At 45.2% G+C, this 12,694-nt stretch overlaps 1 protein-coding gene across 1 annotated transcript; it reads left to right on the plus strand.

The window, feature by feature from the left end:
• Nucleotides 1-426: 426 nt before the first annotated feature.
• On the plus strand, nt 427-11,606 carry Hey2 (hes related family bHLH transcription factor with YRPW motif 2). The gene is made up of 5 exons (XM_006981253.4): nt 427-927; nt 2,968-3,046; nt 3,180-3,263; nt 6,137-6,218; nt 9,321-11,606. The coding sequence occupies exons 1-5, from the start codon at nt 845-847 to the stop codon at nt 10,010-10,012; spliced, it is 1,020 nt and encodes a 339-aa protein (XP_006981315.1). The 5' UTR covers nt 427-844; the 3' UTR covers nt 10,013-11,606.
• Nucleotides 11,607-12,694: the final 1,088 nt, after the last annotated feature.

Consider the following 12,694-nt stretch of genomic DNA (forward strand, 5'->3'; position numbering starts at 1 on the left):
GGTCCCTGTGGCTGGAGACACAAAGGAAGTGGCCGAAGGATGGCAAATCCGATGTTGCACCGGACCAGCCTCCTGAGCTCAGGCACCTGGACGGGTAAGCGCGGGTCCTTATCTGCCCACAACCCAGAAGCTGCGGAGTTGGCCGGGTGAAAAGCAACTTTGATTTAAAGCTTTCAAAAATCCCCTGAGGGTCAACGTGACCGCTCCGGTCAGCCAGTCAGCAGCTTGGGTCCAGAGGAGGGACAGCTGAGCGGGGTGGGTCGAGGAGCCTCGCCGCCCGCCCCCCTCCCTCCTCTCACCCACCCGCAACGTCACACACGTCTCCGCCACGCGCTAGCGGTTATTCTTTAAACCCAGGGCAGAAACTAGGCGGGAGAGACCGTGGCGGGCAGAGAAGGGCTCAAATCCCGGAGCCCGCCCGCCCGCCCGCCCCGAGCGCGCCCGCGCCCGCCACCCGGAGTCACCGCGCAGCTCCGGGCTCCCAGGTGCGCGGCCGCGTTCCCACGCCTCTGCCGGCGCCTCGTTGCAGGCATTGGCCAGAACGGGCCCGCCCCTTCCGTCTTAGCCAATAGAAAGCCACGCCGTCCTAGGGAGGCGGGGCCTGGAGGGCGGCCCGGGCGGGCCCGCGAAGAAGCCAAGGGGCCCCGCCCGCCCGGGAGGCGGGGCCGGCGCCGGTTCTTGCGCCCAGGCTGGGCTGCGGCGTGGGAAAGAGCCTCGAGGAGCTGACTGCGCCGCCGGGGGAGCCGCGCTTGCAGGAACCGGGCAGGGAGGGAGGGAGGGAGGAGGCCCGCGGGGAGCGCGCTGCGTCCGGCTCGGCGTAGGTGGCTGCTCCTTCTCCGCCGCGATGAAGCGCCCTTGCGAGGAGACGACCTCCGAAAGCGACATGGATGAGACCATCGACGTGGGGAGCGAGAACAATTACTCCGGGTGAGCGCGGGGGAAGCGGAGCGTGTCCGGGAGCTTCGGGCTCCTAGGAAATCCCGGGGCTCCTGGTGGAGGGGAGAAAGTTGTCCCCGAGAAGTGGGTGCTCGCGGAGCTAGAGTCGGGGTAGGGCGAGAGGTAGGCGTGGGACGCGACTGGAAAGGGAACGGGAAGGGAGCGTGCAGGAGATGGCGAGGGAGGGTCCCGGGGCTGTCAGCGCTAGCACGCGCACAGGCACGTCCGGGCGACGCCCCCGCCCCTGGAACTGTATTTAGGGACAGTTCCAAAATAGGTCAGGAGAAAAGAAAAACAACTGGATTTCTGTTTTTTGAATAGAAAGCTGGGATCGCGACTTGAGTTTTTGGGGAATTAAAGCATCTGCGTTGTTAAGGCTAAACAGGCTGAGCTGCGCAGGTTGCAGAGGGTGATCTGGCAGACCCACCTAGGCATGACAGATGTAAGGAGCAGACGACGAGGCAGCGTTGCTTTAATGGCTTGTCCTTTAGTCTTCAGAAGATCGGGCGTTGTGATCACAGGAGGCAAACCTCCCGTTTCCTGTGACAGCGAGATTACCCAGGCATTTTAAAGCCAAGGCGGGTCAAATGATAATTGCTTCTAATTGGCATGCCCAGAAGCACCTTAATTATTTATCTGCAGCTGTCACTCAAAGAGCAAAATCCTTCCTGCATGTAGAAAACTGGTTCTATTTCACAGACTTATTTTAAGACTTACAAACCAAAGCCTGAAAACAGCAAGAGCGGGGAAAAAAAAAAGATGCATGAGACGCTGTTTATCAACTATCTCATTGTTGAAGTGTCTCGTCTTAGAAAATGAAAACGGAGGCAGTCAAGTGAAAAGATGAAACCTGTAGAGAGCGGGTGAGAAAAAAGGGGACGCTTGGTTTCGAATTGAGATCCAGAAGTGAGAAGAGAACTTCTAAAACGAAAGAGAGCAGGGCCTGGAGAATTTAACACCGCAACGAATTATAGCATCTGTGAATCTCAAAGTGACATATATACTCAAAGCGACATATACTAATGTATACTCATAGGACACTTACACATTAGGTGATCAACTCTGTGACCAAATAAGTGTTTGATTAAACGTTTCAGTATAAAAATACCTCTTACTAAACTCGAAGTGGATTGTAGCTTCTGGTGATTTAAGCTTAGTTTGAAGGCTGGTAACAACACACAGTTTCATTTTCTAAGCAAAGTCTGCAAAGTACTAAACCCAAAATTTCCTCCTCTTCCGTGATATGGCTAGGGTATTCTTTTAAAAGGTTAATTATGCAAAACTTAAAACCTGCCTTTTTTGTGTGACTGAATATGAGTTGTTGAAATTTTGGAGTGGTACAAGTATCTGGTTTGTTTTAAAAGTTGCATCTAGAGACAAGTATGCAGTGTGGTGACCGTATAGTAGGACACATGTGATGTTCAGTGTGTCTGGCAGGAGAGAATAGGAGGCATGCTATCAGATGGCTTGTTGACCTTTAAGAAGCACGTGAGGAGAAATAGAACATATTAATCTCCGACCTCCCACCCTAACTGGCCATCATTATTTCATTTGGAGAACACAAAATTTCAGGTTCATTTTTGCCATTTGAATTGGCAGCTAAATTACCCAGTAGCAATTTTTAAATCACATGTATTTAGTATTTCGTGTATGTGTGTGGAAAGGTGCATGTCACTGTCACCTCTTGTCTGTGGAGGTCCAAGTGGTTCTCCCCTTTCATCATGTGGTTCCAAGGGATGGAGCTCAGGTCAGGTGGGCAAACTTTGTGGCCACGGCCTTTACTTGCTAAGCCATATTAAGGCCTCACTAACATTTTTTTTTCCTTTTTTCCCTGAAAGGCATAATTACCACCTGGGAACTAAAAGGGAAGCCAAAGCTAAGGAAAAAAATAATAATAATAACATAGACATGAACTGTGCAATCAGTCTGAATATCAATGGGTACCATGAAGCCCCGGGGCGGGGGCGGGGTGGGGGGGGACAATTGTTAGGCTGATAACAGCACGTGACATGCATGGCCCTTCCTTCACAGGCAAAGTGCAAGCTCAGTGATGAGGTCAAATTCACCAACCACCACCTCCCAGATTATGGCGAGGAAGAAAAGGAGAGGGGTAAGTGACCCCCTCTCCCCCCCCTTGGATGCCACGCCGTCTAACATGCCCACCACTGCTGCTGCTGCTTTCCTATCCCGAACGTTACTGTGTATGCATCCTTAAACTCTTCTTCCACTTTCTTTGGGATTAGATCATAGAAAAAAGGCGTCGGGACCGAATCAATAACAGTCTGTCTGAATTGAGACGACTAGTACCAACGGCATTTGAAAAACAAGTAAGTTACTCCTTTCCCCCACCCCCCCCCCACCCCCCAAAAGGCTCAAAGAATCCGATTCCTCATCTGGGAATGTGGATTCTTGTGGAAGCTCATTAAAATAATGGTGTGTGCATGCGCGCCCTGATCTGGCATAGAACGGCCATTTCAATAAAATGCTTTGTTGTGGCGAAACTATTAAAAACATAATCCATCATGAAGTTGAAAACATTTCCATTCTTTAGCTTATTTTCCCCTTAAGGGTAACAGGACTCAAGTTTTCCCTGTTCTTTCTTTGAATCCAGCAGGGATTTTGTTTAAAATTGTGCTGTATGTAGTATTCTTGAAAAAAAAAATATGTATCATATATGAAATACCATTTTCCCCTCAAACTTTGAAAGTACTCTTTAAAAAAAAAAAAGAAAGAAAGAAATCAAAGTCAAGGAAGTAAGATTCTATTTTGGTTTTCTAAATTAAATTATACCAATACAATTTATTTAGCAGGCCACTTTCATTTTTTAATTCTTGGGCTAATAGAACATTGTTTGATTTGGGACATAGTTTGGAAGTTTGATAAAAATCAAAGCAGTTATAAATGCTGCTTTTCAAAATTCAAATATTCTTTTACATTAAAACAAAAGCTATTGCACATTTGGGAAAGCAGAAAACCAAATGCTTACACTTTCCTTCGAGGCTTTGGAAGTCTCGGGGGTTTTTTTTGTTTTTTGTTTTTTGTTTTTTTCCCCGTTCTGCCTCTGTAGCTAATACATGGGCTTCTAAGAGCATCTTTCCAAGTATGTAGCAGTTTCTGTGCTGAAAATGTTTTCATTCGAGTTCCAAATTGGGTGCAAAACATCAGTTGGTTGTTTATGCCTTTTTTTGTTGGTGGGTTTACTTCGTGATTCTTCAGACATTGTAAAGCAGGCCCCACAGAGCCTTTGGAGGCCATCCAGGGCGGCAGCTTGACACTTTGGCCCTAACTACTCATACATCTTCATGGACGTGGTGAACAATGAGAATTACAGGACGTGTTGTGATTCTGTGTGTTTAAGACAAAAAATACACGGTGCAATTCATATGCCGAGGCTGTCTTTGGTAACTTACTTATACTGTAAGTATAATGAAGTATACTTATACTTCTGATTAGTAGGAATGAAAATGGCAATAACCTATGGATTTTTTACTTTTTTGAGTACTGAGATATCTACATTGTGACACTGAGAAACAGTCACTTGCTGTTTTGTTTTGTTTTTTCTCAGTCTTGGTGTGTTCGGTTTCTTTTTCATAAATATTGACTTAAACCTTAAGAGCAAGCCTCAGTTGTTGGCAGTTAGTCACCGTAAACACAGCGGTCCCATTTACAGAATCTGGCTGCCAACCCTAGTGAGCTGGCCCCTGTCACAATTAGAGGAGAAGGATATTCTTTAGAACAGCTAAAGAACTGAAACTCCTGCTCTTGACTGGGTGCTGATCATTTTTTTTAAAAATTAAAATTAAAAAGATAAATTAAAAAACCACCAAGTATAGGCAGCTAGGACCCTGGAATAAATATCAGGATTCTTTTCACACACATATACATACAACATACACACACACACACACACACACACATACACACACACACACACACACACACACACACACACACCACATACACACCATATACACACCATACACACACCACACACACACACACACACACACCACACACATATACACACACCATACATACACACCACACACACACCACATACACACACACCACACAGACAGACACACACACACCACACAGACACACACCACACTACACCAAAAGAACAACAATAACAACAAACCCACATATTGGTTTAATTACTCAGCTCCGCTGGGAAGTTAGGGAGGAACCACCATCGCCCCCAAGATGCTCTAAGTGGTACATTTGTTTCAGTTGGTTTTGAAAGGTTGCTTTATTTTAAGAAGGGAACAATGAAAATGTATTTGAAGACTATTTTATTAAGGGCAGTTTTGAATGATTGGAAAAATCCTTAGGCATAGATGATGCTCTTTAAGTCAACTGCAAGTTAGTCTTTCGGGTTTATGATCTTAGAATTCACAGTGACACCTGCTGGTAACCTTGAAAGTCCTTTTCTATTTTGTTTCCTTTTCTCCTGGTATCTAGAAGTTATCTTAAAGACTTGTTGGAATTCTCTATTTTTAAATGTTCTACTTTTGAGGTGTTGTTATCCTCCAGAATTAACATTCAACTATTTAACTGCTCTAGACTTTAATAGTAATGACAAATGAAGGTACCTTAATGAAATAGATCATTAATCAAGGGTAGAAATCAAGCAGGGAATCTGAGAGTTTTGCAGTTGGCATACTGTTCGTGGGATGATCTCAGGAAGATAAGTGTTCTTACTATTTAACGAATCATTTCTTCGGCGCCTTGTTCTGGTCTTCCGAGTTACAAACTGAGGTCATTGACTGTGTCATAGTCACTGATGCTTTTATATAAAGTTTAGAAAGACTTTGGAGGCTGTTGAGATGGCTCCAAAGTTAAGAGAAGGGACCAAACTTGGTCCCAGCACCCACACTGGGTGGCTCACAACAGTTTCAGCAGGTTCTGGTGCCCTGACCTGCATAATTACCTGCATGCATGTGTGTGCAGCACACACACACACACACACACACACACACACACACACACACACACACGTACCCACACAAGCACACATGCACATGTACACACACACAATTAAAGTTTAAAGTAAAAGGCATTCAGTTTTTTCCCTCTGATGAAATTAATCAGAATTTTATAATGAGAGACAAAATTAGAGATGTAGTCCTGAGTTCAGTATATAAAGTACAAGTTAGTTTCTGCAGGATTCATGAGACTTTATTATTTGATTCTGAAGGGATCTGCTAAGTTGGAAAAGGCTGAAATATTGCAAATGACAGTGGATCATTTGAAGATGCTTCAGGCAACGGGGGGTAAAGGTAAGAGTGGGCACCACTGTCCACCCCCTTTCTAACTTTCTCTCTTCATTTCCCTCTCCTGTTCTAAGGAAGTTACAGTTGAGCAGCCCTCTAACAAGCTGAGAGAGGCAGTCCCAGATTAAAGCTGTGGAAATCAATGCTAATGGCGGGATTGAACTCGTGGGAAAGGACTTCCAGAACAAAAGCAGCACTTGACCCTGAACTTGTGTTTGCTTTCATAATACTGTGGGAGTAAAGCTCCCTGCACAGCAGCCTGGTCAGAGATGTGTTTGGGATTTGAGAAGTGCATGCTGGAGTCTGAACAGAAAAACAAAACAAACACACCAACAGCCAAATATAAACAAGGCTGCCCCCTCCCCCCCCCCCTCTCTCTTTTTCTCTCACTTTCATTAAATCAAGGCTAGGACTCAAATTACTTAGTTATTTAGAGGAAGTGACTCTCGAATTATTTTGTTGTTGTTTCCCAGGCCATTTTGGCCTGTCTTGACTTTACACCAACCACAACATTTGAAGTACAGGTACTGAATCTCTACTGGAAAGAACAACAAAACGATCTGTTCCTGCGGAGAACTCCAGGAGTAGATATCCAGGCCTAGCCCCATGCCGTGGTAGAATGTCCTCTGTACGGAACAGTACATTAGGGAAGAGTTGTCAGGTCAGAGTAGGACCCTCACACTAAAAATAGACGAAACCGTGAAAGCTGAATATTCACTCATATTTCATGATCCCGCTTCCTCCCACCTCGCTCAGACTTCATGCTGCCCCTTCATAGCTTTTTCCCTCTTTGATTAAAAGATGCCTTTGATACTCATCTCAGCCAAGTCTATCTGACAACGGAATACGGAGAGAAAGCCTCAAGCAGTTAAGTGCTGCAGCTGAATGCTGAGGGCCTCCTCAATGCATCATAGGCTTCCTCTACAGTCTGCAGGTCCTAGATCTGGGGCAGGACAGAGCAGGGAATAGAGGCAAGTCATTTTTACTAATCTGAAAACTGATAGAATGCCAGCCTTGACCCAAACCATCTTCTGCTCATGTCAGTAGAGGAGATTACTATGCATGATGTCTATATGGTCCATTTGCCTCAGGTCCCAAAGTCCCAAGAAACTGTCTTGAATGAACGAAGAATAGTATAGGATGCAAATATTCTCGTAACATAGAAGCTAATGGTTAAATCCTAGAAGTCGGTTGTCCTGCCCAACTTGACTACAACCTTTGACCTGAGTTGGAGGCAACCTGATGGGCTTCGAGGGTTAAACCAGCATCATGTGCTCCACAGGCCCTAAGTACCGTGACTGCCTCTACACCTGCCACCTCGGGATTTCAGGAGAGCAGTGAAGTTAGATGCAGTACAAGGAAAGCTATGTGATTACCCTAGCTTCCTTCGAACTGGTATCCGTGAGGTGAAGAATTGCTGCTACCAGAGCGCCAAATATTTGGCATGAGTTGCACTTCTAAAGTCCTGTGGCTTCACGCCAAGTGTTATCTTAGTTCTTATCTGTGGCTACTTGAGGAGTCCTCCAATCCGTCCCAGATTCGTTGGTGAACAGTCCTTTCCAACCAGATGCCATGTGAGTCACCTGACTTCGGGATCACGGGAGAGGCCATTGCACAGAAGAACACGGAAGCCTTGAACAAGAGGGGCTGCCAGTGTTGCCTCACGCGCCTAGACTCTCGGTTGTCCCTAGCGTCGTGGCAAAGGGCGTGGACTCTAGAGCAGTTGGCCGATGGTGGCTTCTGGTTCTCCGGTTCATTAGCTCTGTCCCTGGGGCTAAGTTAACTAATGTCTGAGCACCAGTTTGATCATCTATAACACAGAGGCAGTGATGAAGGGCTCCTCCCAAGTGGTTGTAAATCACCTAATTGACTTGAAGGCCATAGAGCTGCACTGGTACAGAGGAAGTGGTTATGGGCACGTGTTATTGTTGGCTTAAGACCCACTTAAAGGAGACAGCTGCTCATCATTCCCCTCCTGTTCCAACAATAGAATGGGAATTGCACAATTCATATTCCTTAAGATGCAACAAGATGCAGCCATATACAGCCACATAGTTAGCAAACCTCAAATGTCACTTACTTTACAACCACCAGTGAAATTCAAAGAAGCTAGTGTGTCCCTTTCAGTCTTCCGTAGAATTATGGTCGTTTCTTGAGAGAAACTCAAATTCTTGACATTTTCAATCATCTCTGAACTCTGATCATTACCTCCCTCCTTCTGTTGTGAAACTCAGAAGCTCAGGACTGATAGGGACCCTAAAGACGGGCGTGTGCAATCTCTCTGTGGAGCATCCCTCATTATGGAGCAGCTTTTCCTCGTAATTCCAGGGACTTTGCTTGATGACTACTCCAGGGTCTGGGGATGTCAGGGCTGATACCCCACCTTTCATGACAGTTCAACTTGCTCAACTTGGTGCTGTTTGTTTTCCTGGTGGTTGTGTCTGCTCCAAAACCTCTTTTTTCCCCCTCCACATTATTCAATAAATATAACAACACTCTTTCATAATGCTTCTATTATGAAGTAGTCCGAAGGAAATGGGCCAATTTTGCTCTGCAAAAAAGCATAAAATGATATGTCATAAATGCTTTCGATGAAAAGACCCTAATTTGGATTAGTGAGGTAGCTCAGAGGCAGAGTGCTGGCTTAGAACAGGTCCAGTCATGGAAAAAGCCCAGTAAATTACCAACTTTGTGAGATTTTTTCTATTTTTTTTCTTTTTCTATTTTCATAAAAAGTATTGTTGAGGAAAGTCATTACCCCACAATACTAAAGCTAAGACATGCCCTCACACTCGGGGGGGGGGGGGGGGGGGGAGGCGGTATTTGAAACATGAATGTCCCTAGTTTATTTTTCCTCTTGTGGCATTTAGATCCTAGAACAACTATCACATTGCTAAAGTTGTCATGCATGCCACCTGCAAAGCATCCTTTCTTTACTCATGCAAAACAATTATGAACATAGCAGCCATTGTGTTTTCAGAAAGAGCCATCTTATCTCTTCCTAAGACCAGAGTGGAACCTAAGTGGGTGGTTTGTTCTTCAAAGCCCGACCGATCCGTTTTCCTCCTTTTGCTCCCTCACCTCTGACTCTCCTCAACCCTTCTCCAGGCTACTTTGATGCCCATGCTCTCGCCATGGACTTCATGAGCATTGGATTCCGAGAGTGCTTGACCGAAGTGGCCAGGTACTTGAGCTCCGTGGAAGGCCTTGACTCATCAGACCCACTGCGCGTGCGCCTCGTCTCCCATCTCAGCACGTGCGCCTCCCAGCGGGAGGCGGCCGTGATGACGTCCTCCATGGCCCACCACCATCACCCCCTGCACCCCCACCACTGGGCAGCCGCCTTCCACCACCTCCCCACAGCCCTGCTCCAACCCAACGGACTCCACACGTCGGAGTCAACCCCGTGCCGCCTCTCCACGTCGTCAGAAGTGCCTCCCGCCCACGGCTCTGCCCTGCTCACAGCCACGTTCGCCCACGCCGATTCTGCTCTTCGGATGCCCACGACAGGCACCGTGGCACCGTGTGTGCCGCCTCTCTCCACCTCTCTCCTGTCTCTTTCGGCCACCGTGCATGCCGCAGCCGCAGCGGCCACCGCAGCTGCCCACAGCTTCCCTCTGTCTTTCGCAGGGGCCTTTCCCATGCTCCCCTCCAATGCAGCAGCCGCAGCCGCAGTGGCTGCAGCCACCACGATCAGCCCACCCTTGTCAGTGTCGGCCGCCTCCAGTCCTCAGCAGACAAGCAGTGGAACAAACAGTAAACCTTACCGACCCTGGGGGACAGAAGTCGGAGCCTTTTAAGTTATTCTTATTTCTTGCCATCGTAACTGAATGTCCTTCATTTCAGAATCAGCTTCAAACCTCTGCACCCTGAAGGTAGCCATACAGATACCTACAGATCCACACAGCAACAGTAAAGCGATTTGAGAAGCAAACTTCACAAACGGAAATGTAGTGTTATCCTTTTTTTTTTCCCCCTTTGTTTTAAGACAGCATGGCAACTGACATCCGCAACTTTAAAAAACGTCACATCTATTTCCATATAAACTTTCCTGGAAAATATATGGATGTCACCAGCCAACGGTATATCAATTCATCTGACTTGGAAAAGAAAAAAAAAATGCCATAACTGAATTCTCCTAAAATGAGAAGGGAGATTAAAAAAAAAAAAATACCATGTTTTCTAAGTGCCTGAGCTAAGGAATGTAATGTAGCACAAGACCAGAAGGGCATAGCTGTAAAGTTGAGAAAGGGAAGGAACAGACAGCATGGATGAGAGCTGTACAGCACACAGTAGTGCCCTTTTGAAACCAACAGGTTTTATTGGCCATAAAGATTAATGAAAATTAAGTTGAAAGACATAGTTTTGCCTTCTGTAAACAGACTTGCCAAGCAGGGATATTTAGCAATGCATTGATAGAAAGAACAGTTCCACCGGAGCCCACATGAACAAGTATTTCTGCTCTGCCTTCAAGCTCACACACACTCTAGTGAGACATGGCTTAGAACACAGCACTTCTCTGTGTAAACTTACAGCTGTACAATGCACCTCGAGGCTGCTGTGTGCCCACCAGAGGCTCATTCATGCCAACTCAAACTCTTCAGTTTGCAAGGTTGAATTAATTTATTCAGTTTCATTTGGGCTGCATTTATAGAGTTAATTTCTTCAGTTTTCTTCTGACAACATGAAATGTCTGTTCTTGTCCCTTTTTGGGGGGGGGGGATGTTGCATTTCTGGTGGTAATGAGATGAGAGAGGATTTAGACAAGAAAAGCTCCATGACTTAAATGCCCTCGGTCGAGTTAGGAATTGCATTTGATCCCAAATCACAATGAATGTATGCAATGAAGTGTACATAAATTATTTTTGTCCATGCCTAGACTAGAGCTACATAATGGTGTTTTGGTTTTGATTTTTTTTATCTTGTTTAAATGACAAAATAATCTCTTAATATGTTGAAATTGAGCACGTGAGATTTTTATATTTGAAAGGTAAAGACACAGCATGTATTCTTATGCACTACATTTCTCTGCTGTGTGGAGAAAGCAATAAATGAGAATGTTAAACATTATGCAAGGTTATACTCATAAATATTTGTTTTAAAATTACTGTACCTAGTCTTCCCTGCATTACTTTGTAACCTTTTTCTATGCAAGCCTCTACATATCACTAATTAAATGAAGTCCTCTTTGACTACTTCATGTGGATGAGTTGCTTTTCAGAACGGCAAGTTGACGTGCCTTTCACGTGAGGCTTCCTTTTACTAACTCTTTAAGCCATGGTTTTGTATCATGTATTTCAAACTCATTTGATGGATGGAATTCACATCTTACTTGAAAATAAACTTTATGGAGCTTATAGATTAAAAACATAGGTAAGAATTGTAAAGGCAAAAGGTGATCCTTTTCCTCTGTCTTTTGTTGCTTCTTCCTTATTTATTTATTGACAAGGTCTTGCTGTGTAGCCCAACCTGGCCAGGAATTTGCTACATAGCTGAGCCTAGGCTTAGAGACAGAATGGAACTGAGACTTCTGTATCCCTCAGTAGTATAACACTTTAAAATAGCTTATTAGTTAATGACTGTTGGCAAAAGCATGAAGAAACATCATGGATATACAATAGGCATGTACATGCATCCTGACAGTGAGTCTTCTGTCTTTGAAAGTTTCATTGCTAAGTTGGAGATGTGGCTGTGGCCCCCTCTACAGAGAAGGCTAAAATCAGGGAGCACTCCTAAAGCCATGGGCCAAAAAAAAAACACCCAAAATAAATAACTAAATAAAAATAAATCTTTGCATCCTTCATATCAAAATGCTCAAATGAAAAAGTTGGGATGGAGGGACTTTCACAGTATTCTGGTTTTGAAAAATGAAGTAGATAGTATCACTGCGGGGAGGGGTTCTGTCTTGTGAAGCTGTGTGTACTGCTTTCTGGTGCGATGGTTTTCACGTTCATTACAAAAACAAAAAGAATTTGAGCCTTTTAAAGTTATTTTAGGGGAAAAGAAAGAACTTTTAGGTATCGATTTGTTGGTGCGCTTTATGTAAAAGTTGGTTCCAAAATCAACTCAAAGGTGTTTTAGTAGAATAAAAGGGGGGAGGAGCAGTTTGGGTTTCCCCCAAACTCAGAAGCTATGCATGTGCACAGCTAGAACATAGCTTTGTGTCTCCCATCAGCAAGTGTGTGCACAGCCTTGAGCTGTACTCATCAGGTTTAGGGTGGTTTTTATGGGAACTGATGCCCAAGCTAATCACAGGGACTTTCAAAGGAAGAGGCATGCCGAGATGTTGAGAATAAAGAAAATTTTTTCTGGCCAGGCGGTGGTGGCGCACACCTTTAATCCCAGCACTCGGGAGGCAGACGCAGGTGGATCTCTGTGAGTTCAAGGCCAGCTTGGTCTACAGAGCAAGTTTCAAGACAGGCTCCAAAGCTACACAGAGAAACCCTGTCTCTGGAAGAAAAGAAAAGAAAAGAAGAGAAGAG

The sequence above is a fragment of the Peromyscus maniculatus genome, chromosome 16 (genome assembly GCF_049852395.1).
Source record: "Peromyscus maniculatus bairdii isolate BWxNUB_F1_BW_parent chromosome 16, HU_Pman_BW_mat_3.1, whole genome shotgun sequence".
NCBI lineage: Eukaryota > Metazoa > Chordata > Mammalia > Rodentia > Cricetidae > Peromyscus > Peromyscus maniculatus.

What these genes read in the sequence shown, in the direction of transcription:
- Hey2 (XM_006981253.4), top strand. Translation starts at nt 845, where the DNA reads ATGAAGCGCCCTTGCGAGGAGACGACCTCCGAAAGCGACATGGATGAG. An exon ending in CAACGGCATTTGAAAAACAA is followed by an intron (nt 3,264 to 6,136) that starts GTAAGTTACTCC and finishes TTGATTCTGAAG; the next exon opens with GGATCTGCTAAGTTGGAAAA. An exon ending in TCAGGCAACGGGGGGTAAAG is followed by an intron (nt 6,219 to 9,320) that starts GTAAGAGTGGGC and finishes ACCCTTCTCCAG; the next exon opens with GCTACTTTGATGCCCATGCT.